The sequence below is a fragment of the Buceros rhinoceros genome, unplaced genomic scaffold, assembly GCF_000710305.1.
Source record: "Buceros rhinoceros silvestris isolate BGI_N320 unplaced genomic scaffold, ASM71030v1 scaffold15484, whole genome shotgun sequence".
In the NCBI taxonomy this organism is placed as follows: domain Eukaryota; kingdom Metazoa; phylum Chordata; class Aves; order Bucerotiformes; family Bucerotidae; genus Buceros; species Buceros rhinoceros.
In genome coordinates this window covers 793-15122 of record NW_010408925.1, presented here as the reverse complement: position 1 = coordinate 15122, position 14330 = coordinate 793, and the positions used below count along the sequence as shown (strand labels likewise).

Below are 14330 nucleotides of genomic sequence, written 5' to 3'. Positions count from 1 at the left end.
ATCTTTGAGCTCCGCCTGCTGCTGCTTTAAGCATCCACACTAAATATTACTGTGCTAAAATGAGACAACACCACATCAAAACTAGTTAAGCTTCTTGGACTATTCTACTCTCTGAACTTAGACTTTTTAGAGGTTCTGTGTTATGGTCTTAGAGGTTTCTAACTTCTTCCACCTTCTATTAAAATAACACGGTTGTGTTCACCTCTATTACTTGTGACAATGTTGCCCTTCAGATGCAAAAGTTTTCCCTCTCCTTGTTGCTTATTCTCCACAGAAAAACATTTTTTCTCTCCTTGCTATTTATTTTCCCCAAGTAAAATTGTTTCCCCTTTCATGTTGGTTTGCTGGACTAGTCAAGCTAAAATATTTTTGTTGTGGTCATACAGAGTATTCTGTGGAGCTGCTCCAGTTAAAATGTGGCTTTCTTGAATATGAGTAGATGAGGTGATGCACAGACAGGAGCTAGACATATCATACAGTGTTGTTAATTCTTACCTTTTTGTTGTTTAAGGCTTTGGGCTTTCTTGCTTTCTTTTTAAAGGACAAATAATGTGGAAGATATTGTGATATAGTAATTTTTTTAAAAAGCATTAAAAATAATTTGGGTCTTAAACTTCCTTATTGTCTTTTTTTAGAAATCCAAAGTTATCTATGATGGAAAAAACCTTGCGACTTGCCTATCGCCATGCTAAGCAGAATGAAAAGAAATTATTTTCCTGTTTTTTGCTTGGGACACTTTCAGTAGATGAAGGTAACTTTGAACATCAGGTAGACAGACACTATTGGTTGGTTGAGTAAGCCATTAGCAAGGAGCCTGAGTTGTTGCTCTTGGACTCTAACTTCATTTACTTATTTTAAAGATGGGGAAGGCATAACGCTAACAATAGACCGCTTTGATCCCGGTCGAGAAGTTGCTGGTGGATCGGGCAAAATCCCAACTGCATCTCTTCCTGGAGACTTTTTGATTCCATGTACCATTAATTCCTGGGGACCTTCTTCAGATAATACTATAGTGCACAGTGCTGAAGATATCAGCTTGGCTTTCAAGGTAGGAAGCTCTTGGCGACTTCTGGGACTTTTAAACAATGAACTGTCCTCTAGGCAGGAGATTGGACTATGCACAGGGCTTGATTTCCAACCTCCGTCAGTTTCAAACACAGCAAAGATGTGGCTGAAGAAAGACTGTTTAGTTAGTTATGTGAAAGGAGCTGCTTGAGTGTAGTTGAAAAGTGTGTCGGGAGCCATTAAAATAGGTTAGTCCTCACAGGTGTTTCAGGATCACACAGGCTTTAGTCTTGGACTAAAATCTTGCTGTCTGACTAAAGCTTTTCAGCTGGTCTGACCACCAAAACCAGCAAGAGGACAGTGATTACAGCAAACTTAAACAAGAAAAAACAGCTTTTTCCTTCAAACCTATGATGAATGAGTTGCAGTTAGTAGTTACAGCTGAGGTGTGTTCCTGTCACTTTGGTGCTCTGCCTATATTTATATAGACTATATTTATAGTCTAGTAGTATACCTTCCATACTTGTAAATGTTTGCGTCTAGTGGTTGTTGTGTGTGTTTCATAATACAAATAATGCTTTCTTCACTTCTAAACCTTCTTATGATGGTACATCCAGATGCTAAAATACAAATTTCTTGAATGCGAGTAAGAGAACTTTGACAGATCACCTTGAGCCTTCTAGTGCACTGTTTTATTAATTTTTATACAACTTAAGTAACTCTAGGTTTTTTAATATATCTTAAAGCAATACTAAGATATACATAGCATAATTTCAAGTATATTTTACGTTACTCATTATATTCAGTTGTAGCCATGAGCTTTGGAGACTGGCGTTAATGAGTTTTTATACAGTGCAACAGTATAAAACTGCAACAGTAGCTGTAATGAATTATTTGGGTTTCTAGTGTAATACAACTTGAATCATGGTAGTCATATGAGGAAAACTGAGTGTATTTAACTTTTCTCTTTTTTCCCTACTTCTAGGGTCTGCAGCACAGTCTGTGCAGAAAAGAATCACTGGATCTTTCTAAACTGCTCACTGTTAGAGCTCACATTGTTTTCACAGAAAACCTGGATGATCTACACTTTAATTTTCACTGGGCTTCTATTACCACAGCAAATATCTTGGAATACACCCCTGTGAAGTCTGTCCCAATTATTCCCACAGCCCTAGCAAGAAATTTGAACAGTCCTGTGAATATTGCACAAGTTCAAGGAACTTACAAATGTGGGTGAGTAAAAGGTGATGCTAAAGCTACCAAAGCTGCCTGGCAGTTCGTTGCATTTCCTAAAGCAGGTAGGTAGGTGAGATCTCAGCCAGTGCTTTGCTTTTTAGTAAAATAACTGGCATAAAAATAACATAAATTCTTGAACTTGGAAAACTTTAAAAAGTTATGAACAAGAAACAGAGTGGGGCAAAAATCTTAACTGGTTCAGTAGGAGTTCTTCTTGCTTTTGACTTCAGTTGATCTGAAGGATCTCCAGTAGATGCAGCAGGATCTTCCTGTTGGGATAGGGGACACACCTCCAGTTAACATAATGAATGCAAACAGCATCCAGCTTTTTGAAAAATGTCAGTGCTTGCCCTAGAATGAAAATCAGATGAATGTCAACCAAAGCCTTTTCTGTTAATCATGATTGAAAGATGGTATTGGGGAGTCATCATTCTGACTGATAACTCAGTATCGTAAACCAAAGATAGGTTAGGAAAATTTGAAGCAACCGAATGTCATTTTATTTGGAGAGAAACTTTGTGAGTGCCCCTCTTTAAATTTAACACAACTCACACTTCTGAATTTGTCACAAATACCGTAAAACTATGCCAGTTTTATCGTTGGTAGTTCTTTGATACACAGGGAATTGATGGAAAGCAGAGGAGTTGCCCTAAGTGTGGAGGAAGAATAGTTTTGATTTTTTTTTTTTTCTTACAGTACTTTCCAAACTAGTATTTGTCTCTCAGGATTTTTTTTTTCTGAAAGACTGCTTTCTAAAATACTAAAAAACCTCCAACTTCTGCTTTCTTTCAGCTACCTTACTATGGACCAGACACGAAAACTGCTTCTGCTGCTTGAGACTGATCCCAAGGCTTATGCTCTGCCATTGGTGGGAGTGTAAGTGTTTTCCTCTGTACAGGTTAACACACACATTGATTTGAGCTGTGTTTGAGGGATTCTGTAGTGGACACTTGGTAATGGAGATGTGTCTGATTTTTCTTCTCACTTCTAGTTGGCTGAGTGGATTTACTCATATCTGTAGTCCTCAAGTCTGGGCCTGTTGCTTGAGATATTTATTCAATTCTTCAATTCAAGAAAGGCAAGTCACTCTTATCTGTTAAGCATGAAAGTTATTGGCTGCCTAAAATTGTATTTCACAGAAATGCATGGCAACAAAGGTTGTGCTCAAAGATATTTGTGGGACTTCTGTGATTTATATGTTACAGAGGAGGTAAGGCTGTCTGTTTGAATTGTTCTTTCTGGCTTTGACTGCTGCCTCACCAATTTTCTGTGACTGAAGTGTTAGAAAGCAGGGCTGATATCTCAAGGACAGAAAAGGTTAATATCATTAAGGTCACTGCATTTTAGTTCAAATAAGAAGCAGCAAACAGAAAACAGTAGTTTAAACAGTGGTGGGGATTTGGTTTTGGTTTTGAACTTTCCTTATGGGTATTTTCTTTGACACAAGCTTTCTTCCTGGCTGTGTCTGACCAATGTATTGAAGCATACAGATTTGTGGCTGATAGTGCCTGGTTGTGACTTCCTTCCTAAATATTCTGGTTGTATACTTTTTGCATTCTGATTTTTTTTTCATTGGGATGTTAGTAGAGTCCTCATTTTCCACATTTTTCACTTGTAACATTTGTTAAGTTCTATTTATATGGAAGCTGGAAGGAGTTCAGGTGTTTATAGTTTAAAACTGCTCTTCAGGTAAATTAAACTTTATGCTGTATGCGTAAGAATTTCTTCTGCTTGACTATACTTGCTTTTAAATTATGAAATAAAACGACATTTGGTGAACGGATGTGTCTGTAACTACAGAAGAGACTTTTTTCCCTTAATTTAAATATGCCCAAATATAGATTAGGGCCCAATTAGGTTATTAGATAGACATGTTAGGTGCTTGACTCTCATTAACTTTCACTGATTCCATCTTGAAAGTGGATTAGGCAGATTTGATGAACCATGCAAACAGAATTAACCTCTGCAGACTAACCTCTTAATCTGTGCATCGTACATTTTTAACTCTTAAGCTGTAAGTGTAATATCAAAGTTGTGTGTGAATGAATTTTTCCAAGCATCTTGTTCTTACTACTTTCTCTATCACACGCATTATTTAAAGAAGCACACACACACCAACAACCACATTACAAGTCCTATTGAAAGAAGAAATTCTATAAGTAGTACTGCCTTTCCTTGGAAACACAGACTATTTTCACTGTCATTGGTCTTTCATCTTAAATGTTGACTGTTGTTACTCGCTGTTCTCAACCTGTAGGATAACTGAAACACTAAATGTGTGTATAATACATCTTCAAATGAATTATTAAAAAAAAAATCAAGAATCATGTTTATAGATGTTTTCTTCTATGCTATGATTGAAGTCTTCCAGGGATTCATTTAAAGTACTAAGTGATCCTAAAGGTTTGAACTAGAAAGTAGACAAATTATTCCCATTTCTCTACTTCATTTTGATTCTTGCGTGTGGCATCAGTCCATCTGCTCTCTCTATAGCTCAGTACCACTCAAAATGCAGTGAATCACCAGTTGGCTCAACTATGTGATAGTTTGCTCAGTATATTGAGAGACTAAAGGCCTTCTTCCTGTCTCTTAAAGTTTTTTTTTATGATGTGGTTTTTTTTCTATTGTAGGGTTTTTTCGGAATCTGGGAGTTTTCTTATCGTGCTTTACTCGTTGACACACAAGGAACCAGAGTTTTATGAGTGCGTTCCATGCAGCGGACAGACTGAACTAGGGTTTCAGATCTTAACTTGCAGTGAGACAGTACATCTGTTCAAAGTAAGTGGCTTGGTTTCCTACTCCATTGGGGCACTTAAACTTTACTTTTAGCGTAGATACTTAAAGAAGGGGTCACTATAATATGACCCAAATGAAACTGCAGTGTTTGAAAATGATGTATCTCTATAAAGCAATGTTTTTACAGTGATTACTGTAAGTTTGTCTCTTGAGTTGAGATGATTTTTAAAGCCAGCAACTGCTCTCTCCTCTAATAGCATTAAGAATCTCTTTTAAAATCTACTGTGCTGTGTTGGACTTGGTTAGTGCTCCTTCTTACCAGTGACCTCTTGGTTTTGTGAGCAGAGGTTCTGATTTCCGGTAGCATTTGTTAATCCAGTGTGCTATGTGCCTGCTGGACACAGCTAACAGCCGCTACGGTGATGCATATTGATGCTTTCTGGAGAGCAAAGCTGGGTACTTGTGCTTTGCTTGAAGTTGAATACGAAAGGAAATTCAGTAGTCACTAATCTGCAGATCTCTTGCTGTGCTACATTAACAGAGCAGGACCAATTTTATCTTTGTGCAAAGTAACTCTTTGAAAGAATTTGGTGATGCGTTGACTGGCGGATAACTAATAACAAGGTTTGAGGAAATTCTAGGAAGTCTGAGCTCCTTGTGTTTTCCTAGGCTTCTACAGAATCTGAAGTTGAATTGTTAATTTGCTCGATAAACGCTTTTGCTGTGGCAGAGAAGCAGCTAGTGTAATGACTGCCCTGTGATGCTGACTCTGTCTTTCCAAGTAAATTTTCCTGTCCAGTGCTGCCTTCCACCTTTAGCCTCAGTACAGCCTAGCTTTCTGAAGATGACAAGCCTCTAAGAGGGATGCTCACCTCTGTTGTCTCCAGAACTTGCGCAGCTGTAGTGTGTGAAACAGTATAGGAACAGTTGCTGGTGAAGGCTTGTGGAGGAGTATCTAAGCAGTTGAAGCACGGAAGCATCTGCTTGTGACTATAATTAGGCCAACTAATTTACAGAGTTGCGGGGGAACAGTGTTTAAACAGGAAGGGAAGTTGCCTGCCTCCTTGTAGTGGTGAAAGAATTGAGAATTGAAAGTAGAGGGCAAGCAGCAAATGATCAGATATAAAAATCCTTAAAACTGTTTCTTTGGGAGTATACTTCCTTGGTTAAAAACTGCAAGTTTCATGCTTCACTAATACAGAAAATTTCATTCCAGAATGTTGAACCTTCAGGCAAGAGCCCTATCCAGTTTGAGTTGAGTGCAGAAAACCAAAATGCAGAGACAGAGTTCTTCAGCAGAGTTTGCAAGAAACTTCCTATCAGAAGGTAAATCTTTCCGATGTAATTTTTTATGCAAAAATTAAATATTTATTGGATTTGCTTTTTTGACCTCTGCTGTGCCAGGTGTTTGTTTACTGTGCCTACAGTTATCTTCTTGCATTAAAGTCTGTGTATGTGCTTTGCTTATTCCTAGAGTTAATATCTTCAAGTAAGATGGTTAAGCTGACCATATACCATATAACCAAGTAATTCTACTCTTGATACTGATGGCTCTAACTTATACTGTCTTTCTAAAAAAAAATCTTCTTTACTGATGGAGCTTAGCTCACTGTATTAAGCTTTTTGTGAGAAGTGTCCTTTTGAAGCAAATCTCTGATTGAAATCTAGTTAAGTTTGTAAAAATTTCTTTTTCCTTCCAAATTTTCAGAGCTTCAAGACCTGGATAGGTTGAAACTTGGGATTTTTAAGAACCTGACTTATCTATCAAATTTTTATCAGTGACTATAAGATAGCCTTTATTTTCCTTTAAACAATATTACAATATTATCTTCAATGTAAGACTCCCTAACTTTCTAATATAAATCAGTGCTTTGCTGTTAGAATGTCAGTTAAAAGATGTGCATGTCTGAGGGTTGTGGGGTGGAAGGGTTGCTAGCTTTTCCCCAAAAGCAGCATTTGTATTTTCACTGTTTGATCTTAGAACTGTTTGCTCTGTGAACTCCCTAGCTAACCAGGGAGGAGATGCATAGCAACTGCTTCTTGAAAAACCGCTGCTGATATTGCTCTGTAGATGGCACAGTGAAAAATGTGAAGATTCATATTACTGCTGCCAAATCTGATAAGCAAACACTTCTAATTTGACTGCTGTTGGTTTTAGTCCTTCCCAAGGATGTTCACCCAGCAAGCTGTCAGCAAGCGATCATGACTCTGGTGTAGAAGATGAGGATTTATCCCCTAGACCAATTCCAAGCCCTCACCCAGTGAGTCAACAGGTAACTAAGTGAATAATTATTCTAGGCATCTCAGATATGACACTTAGAGCAGCAAAACTCGTTGTATGGGGACTGGAGAGTATAAAGCTTCTGTCTCAAAAGTGCTAGTGGGGAAAACAGAGCTGAAGAAATGGACAAGTGTCTCAACTCTTGCTCTAGTTAACCTGCCTTTTTTTCCAGGGTTATAGACCCTTCAGTTCTTCTATATGCTACAATTTGGAAACAGATAGAGTAGGTTCTACTTTGGGAATCTTCCTGCTGTTAAATGGAAGAGATGTGGTGTCTGAGGCAAAGACAGAAGCAGCATGTATTGTGTATTTCTGGGTAAATGAAATAGAGGTATCTGCTGCACTGTCCTTTTTAATGCAGTGTATGCAAATATAATGAAATAGCAGTCCTCAGACAGCATAGGTCTAGAAGGATGTGACAGTTGTAAATTATAAAAATCTTCCGTTGCATCTGTCTATTTAAGGGGGAAGGTCCATACTCTCAAATGTGCTCCAGGATGACATGGAGCATTCATTTGGTAGACTATTCATTTGGTGGCTATTATGCTGTATGAAAGATTTTTTGCCTTTGAGAATGATCCTACAGATCTTTCTGCTTTATCTGTATCTGGATTCTCCAATCTTCAGAAAAGTATTCAATGTGTAGTTGGTATGAAGCTAGTAATAGTAATACATTGATTTTAAGATAAAAGATTTTCTCTGAAATTCTGCACAGGAAGAGCTGAAAGACAATGTTTTAAAATTATCTTAAACTTGCTTGTGTAATTGTCCCTTCAGGTTACCAGGATCTTTCCTTCAGTTCCTGAACTGTCACTTGTTTTGGATGGGAGTTTCATAGAATCACAACAATCGACTAATGCTATGGGGACTTCAAATGCTAAAAGTTTACCCTCAGCACTACATCAGCCTATTAAAAAGAAATCGTGCTTGGGATCTACATATTACCCCACCCAGCACTCTGAAGACAAGCAAAACTTTTCTGCTAACAGGGGAGATCCCTCTTTGAGGCAATTACCAAACAATTTAAACCACAAAATTCCGACTTCAAAGCCTTCCAGAGGAAAGCAAGTTCTACTACAGCAACCGTTGCATTGTAAGAAAGCTTGCCCTCAATCAAGGAAAAGTGCTGGATCTTCTCCTTCAACCCCTTGTAGTGGGCCTTCCCGAGATACATCTGTGCACCACCCCAGAAAGCCATCAGAAAGACTTGTATTAAATCCTGATGGTGTTGCACAGCAGGGAGAGCCTTCAATTAGAAGAAAATCAATACCCAGTTCCAAGCAGCTTCGTGCTGTTACACAGCCAGTCCTCCATAACTCTGTTTTTTCACCACAGAGCTGCAGAAGACCATCAGAGCTGCAGGTGCCAGTTCAAGTGCCACTTTGCTGTCCAGCCAGTGTTTGCAACTGTCAGTGTCCTGCTTCTGTCCAATATGATCTAATAAACTCATGGCAAGGAATTGGTAAAATGAACCCCAAACACGGAGCGGATATCCCAGCAGAGGTGGCTCAACAGAATCTATGTTCAGTGCTCCATCAAAATATCATTTGCCCAAGTATTTGCTGCAGTCCAGGATATACCACAAGCAGCCCTTTAAGCACGGGATATCCTGGGAAAATGGGGAATGGTTCTCTCGACAATAGCTTATCACCTAGCATGAGACTGATCTCAAGTGCAAGCCCCTCTAGTCCACAGCTCTGTGCAGCCCACTCACCGTGCCTGCACATGCCTACTCCTAAGGCAGGATCAGATAATGGAATGATGGGATTATCTCCAGATGCATACCGGGTTCTTACAGAGCAAGACAGACAACTGAAACTACTTCAAGCTCAGGTTTGTGGAAATGGCAGCTTTCTCCTCTGCCCTCTTTAGAGATTATGCTTCGGTGGTTTCCTTGCCAAAGAAATCAAATTAACTGTTGTCTATCCTTGTTGGCACAGGAGAGCCTGTCATACCATCTGTGCTTTTGGGGTGGCGGGGAGTCCTAATCAGCTCTGCTAATTGGAGTCCCTTAAAACAAATTGAAACTATTTGACTCCTGATCAGACTTTAGCATTTATCTTTATATTTTCATAACACAAAGGTTTCCCTTTCAGCAGATGGTTTTGTAATGCAAATCACTATGCCTTCTGCATTAATGTTTTCATATATGTGTGTGTGTATATATATGTGTTTGTCTACATTAAAAAAACCCACCTGCATGGGTATAGACTTTGGAATTATTGTACAGGTGGAGTACAGAACGTTCTCATGTGTTGCTTTGCCCACCTTCAAGTGTGCAGCTTCCTGAGCTGTTAAGGCTGCTCCTTGGAAAACTTCAGCTGACTGCAACAGACTGGCAGGATTCATCAGGCGTTTGTTGCTGCACTGGAAAATGGGGCTTTTCTGGTCTCCCTAAGCTTGGTTTTGATACCGGGTTAAATTTCTTCAAAATATTGGTCTCTTGAGTTATACTGCTGGCCCTGTATTTTGCATGGTATGATTTGGGGATGAAGAGACGGAGTTCAAATTTTGCTGCTGGTGATGAATTATAGGAATAGGAAAGTTGCTCACAAATACATACTTTCCCACTTAAACCAGAAAATTTAGACTGAAATATGCTTTATGTATAGTTGCTGTAAGTAAAATCCAGCTCTCAAAGCATGGGTTGTGCGTTAGGGAGGGCAACCTCTTCTTAATGCATAAATGCAGCCTTCACTGTTCAGATATTTCTCCATGGAGCTGTGAACTAACTGGTGATCGTGGATGCAAACAGTAGAATGAAGATTGCCTGGACAACCTTAATGTTATCATTATGTGCTTAGCTTTGTGATTAATACAGAATCAGTTTAGCATGGTGTAGGGACATTCGGCATTTAAATGCTTGGCCAATAAGTCAATAATAGGCTTTGTATATGAATGAAAGGGACAGAGAATACTTCCAGCAAGAGTAGTGTAAATAGGCTTTACTCAAGTTGTTGTGGTGTAGTTCTGCCAGCGAGCTTAAAACCTCTTTGCCAGCTCTGCCAACATCAAAATTGATGTTTTGATTTATGCTGCACACGCTGCTGAGAACTAGAAGGTTATCAGACTTCTGTGGCAATGCAGCCTGGATTTGCATCCAGATCTTAGAGGAGCCTAATTTAGTAACTCATTTTTACCTCTTTATATTTTATTGTACAAATTATAACCTTCTGGTAACTCTTACAGATCCAACGCTTACTGGAAGCACAGAGTGGTCAGGCTTGTTCCTCTGAACCAGCTGCAGCCAGACATGCTCTGCAGCCAGAGAAGCAAGAGGACCTTGTTTCTATGGAAACACCATCCTCGTCAGGTTCCCACACGAGGAAGAGTGTGAGCGTTGCTGTGAGCACAGGTAACGCTTTATTCTTTAAAAGTAGACTGGCATCGGTTTTTTTTCTGGATATTTCTGTGATTTGTTTGGGCATGGAGGGAATATTTTTCAGAAATGCTGAATGTACACACATGTGCATGTAAATACAAAAACCAGCTAAGCTCTCTAGCCCTTGTTTGCAAGCTTAAGCTGAAGCTACTTTTGTCCTTGGACTGCAATGGCAGTGATTGCCATCACTGGAAGAAGTATTTTTCCAGTAGTTTTAGCAAGGTCTTCTATTTTAAATTGTACCCTTGCTGAAAGAGAAAAATCCACTTTTTTTTTATTAATACACTGTTTTGAAAAGTAATAGCTTCTATCCTGTCTGGTGTTCTTCTAAATACATTGATGTTTTTTGTAAGGCATGCACTTACTCACATAGTGAGGAGACTGTATGTGCTTTACTTTTAGCAAGTTAGGCAGTTGTGTCTATAAAGTTACATAGTAATGTATTGGTTCCTGTTAAATCCATGGAAATGTTGTGGTTCGTCTGGAGGAAGTTTTCAAACTGGCTCAAGATCAATGCATTAAAATGCTTTAATACAAGCATTGATTTTTGTCAAGCGTGCTTTGGAAGAAAACAGGTCTTCGATGATGTTTTAGCAACTCTCAGCTGTTCTAAACCCTTAATCACTTTTTAAATAGAGGAAAAAAACCTTGAAAGTGAGGAGCTGATTTCTCTAGCTTTATAAAGCCAAAGGGTCTCAGAAGATAGTAATAACTTTTCTTAAATGGCTGAATCTCTAATTCTATTCTAGGTGCCAGCTTATTTTGGAATACAGCCTCAGAAAAACAAGATGACTCCATACCACAAGGGAAGAAAGAGGATGGAGAGATTTCTAAGGAAGACATAAGTATTGCAATTAATGCTGAACAAGATGCAAGCAATACAAGTATTGCTTCTTCCTTAAAGGTGGTTGACATGCCCAGCTTTGTAGACAGTATTCATCTTGTGGAAGAAGGAACTAATCAGAACCTTCTCCAGTAAGTAACCAGAAATATCTTGCATTCACATAGTAAGCTGAACTGCCTTTCATAAGTTACTGCTTTCAGAATTTCATCTTTTTCAGGAATTATAAATGGTCACCTGACTTCAGTTGTTGCATTCTTTCCCCCCTTTGTTTTTATAATTAGGTTTCAAATTGTACAACTCACCAAAACACAGTTGCCTCTGGAGTCTGCGTTTATCAGCCCTGCACGTTTAGCTAGCCTACCTACCAGCAGCAGTTGGTGGCAAAAGCCTTTCTCTTGGACAAGCACGTACCATGCTGGCAGCGTTCCCTTTCTTACCTTAAATCCCGAGGGGAAAGGGAACACTGCTGTAGGCAGTTTTCCTACAAGTGGCTTTTCCCTGTCAGCATTCAGCATCATCTCAGTTCTGAGGGGCTTAGGACGTGGGGTTCATGATTATATGACTGTTCCCTGATTTTCTCTGTTTTACAGCTGATTACTTTGAGTAGTGAATGCAGGTACCAACTTGGCTGATGTTAAAGAATCTGATGTTAATAATTATAGTGCAATGACTAATCTCAGACTAATGTAGGAAATTATTTAAAAAATTATCTTTATAGTTGTTATTTTTACACAGGGAATAGCTCAACAATTTAGTGCTTTTAATGATCTAGTATCCTCTAAGCATAAAATACCAAAGGAGGGGGAAATACACTTCCAGTTAAATTAGGTTTCTAAAGTAATGATATTGGGAAAAATGATGGTAATTAAGCTATAACTTGAATATTCATAGTCCTTGATTAAAGTATTATCTGCAAACACAATACTGCCACCATGAATGTTACTGATTCGATCAGTCCTTTGAATGTTGTGTTTCAGAGATGCCATCTTATGGTTCTCTTCAACTTAGATTCAGAAGCCTGTAGAATAGCTGTATCAGTATCTTACATTAAGAATGGAGAGCACCACCCAGATGTCTTTGAGAAGGGCAGCATTTTTGGAAATGATGAATAATTGCTAGTGTAACAGTAACTGATAACCTGCATTGACCATCTAGTACATCACGTGATTTCAATCTTATCACTGTCAACACAGGCAACTGATAGTTGAGTTCTGACATTCCCTTATCTTACATATGTCTCCTGAGGAGGAACAGGAAGGGGGAGGAGGGCTGCCAAAGGATCTCCTTGGGATGATAGCGCTATTGATATGTCTGGTCTGAAAAGGTTTATGTGATGCACGTAGCAGCTAGCTGCAGGGGATGCTCAGTATTGCATTGTAATGCCACCACATTTACCCTGTTCATCTGGGAACTTCAGGATGGACTATGGCTTCACTTTCACATCTGCTGTTGAGAAATATTTCAAGGAGGTGTTTGTTCTCGGTTCATGATACTTGATGTGCACTGTGTATGTATGTACTTGAAACAGCGTCGCTGGGAAGTTTTTAAAATGTCTTTAAACTACAACAAGAATCTCTGTTTAAAACAGCTTTTTGAGTAAGTCATGCTTCAGAACATATGGAAGGTAGTTACTCCTAAAGGCTTTTAAGTGTCCATAAAAATGCTGAAAACCTAAGGCAAACTCCAAATTGCTAATAATCTTAAAGCAGGTGAAATTAAAGTCAGAGGCTAGTCCAGATAAGCCATTGCCATTTGGAAATAAACTTTTGCAAAACTAGTCATGCTGTTGAGTTTCACACTGCAGGGTGCATTTCCTCAGTCCTCAGATGACTTTTGAAGGAAAATGACTGCAGAAAGGACCAAAGCTTCCAGCAATGGACAGACCAATAATGTTAGGATCTGTTTCCAACACTTGATTTTTCTCCTCTTCTGGTGGTCATGAAAAGATAAGGTACATGTAGTGATACTTGTGCTTGATCTGTTTCAAGGAAATATCTAGCTATCTCTGTGTTCTTTTTCAGAAGTGGAAATGTTTCCCAAGCACTTGCTCGCGGTTCATCCCTGGAGGAGAGTATTAGCGTGTCTTTACAGAAGGAACCAACAGAGGGAGCCAGCAACCACGCGGTGGTGGCAAGTGAGCGAAGCTCGGAGCCACCCGCCTTGCTGCCTCGGCATCCATCCGAGGATCAGAAGCTTTACCAGGACTTACTGGTAATTCTTGTGGATTTGGTATTTTGCACTGAATGCAGCAATCAAAAGAGCACACTGCTGAAGTTGCAATGTGGTCTTGACGTGAATGAAAACTGTGTGTGGTTTTCAAGTTCACCTGTAATGCTCTGCAGAAAAGGTCCAAGTTTGTGGTTCTTGATTTTTTTTTTTAAGACTTAAGTGGTTATTCTGTACTTATGGAGTACTGTTTAATAAATAATAATTATTTAGTTCAAAGATAATGTCAATTGATAACTTCCTAAATTAGTGCCCTGTAAAACAGCACAGCGTTTTACCTTCAACTCCCTTGAAGGCAGATACTTTAATCTTGAAGATTACCAGTATGTGACATGTTTAAATTCAGAACAGACCTTTACAGAAAGCTTGAAAGATAAGATATTCCAGTGTTTGATTACACTGCTGGGACTTCACGTGATTGCATCTGAACTGAATCTGAATCTGGCTTCTTTGTCAGAATAAGCTGTTAACCCAGGTAGTTGTATTTTAAGTTGCATAGGAATAAACCAGGATTTTGTTTTTTGACAACTCCTGCGTGACACGATGGTTTTGTCCATGTGGTCTCTCCCCTCCTCCCTTTATCTGTAGGGCCAAGTAAACCACCTCTTAAAGTCCTCGGA

At 39.0% G+C, this 14330-nt stretch overlaps 1 protein-coding gene across 1 annotated transcript in view; it reads left to right on the top strand.

The window, feature by feature from the left end:
• The window catches only part of STIL (SCL/TAL1 interrupting locus), a gene marked incomplete at its 3' end in the record, with an annotated part of 15861 nt that overhangs the window by 1195 nt on the left and 336 nt on the right, over positions 1-14330 (top strand). Inside the window, exons 2-14 of the mRNA XM_010135056.1 lie at positions 636-751; positions 861-1048; positions 1991-2238; positions 3034-3117; positions 3233-3319; positions 4872-5019; positions 6179-6303; positions 7136-7250; positions 8036-9091; positions 10448-10613; positions 11390-11615; positions 13506-13695; positions 14299-14327. Coding sequence (XP_010133358.1) covers positions 636-751; positions 861-1048; positions 1991-2238; positions 3034-3117; positions 3233-3319; positions 4872-5019; positions 6179-6303; positions 7136-7250; positions 8036-9091; positions 10448-10613; positions 11390-11615; positions 13506-13695; positions 14299-14327 — 2778 coding nt within the window. The remainder of the gene's footprint in view (positions 1-635; positions 752-860; positions 1049-1990; positions 2239-3033; positions 3118-3232; positions 3320-4871; positions 5020-6178; positions 6304-7135; positions 7251-8035; positions 9092-10447; positions 10614-11389; positions 11616-13505; positions 13696-14298; positions 14328-14330) is intronic.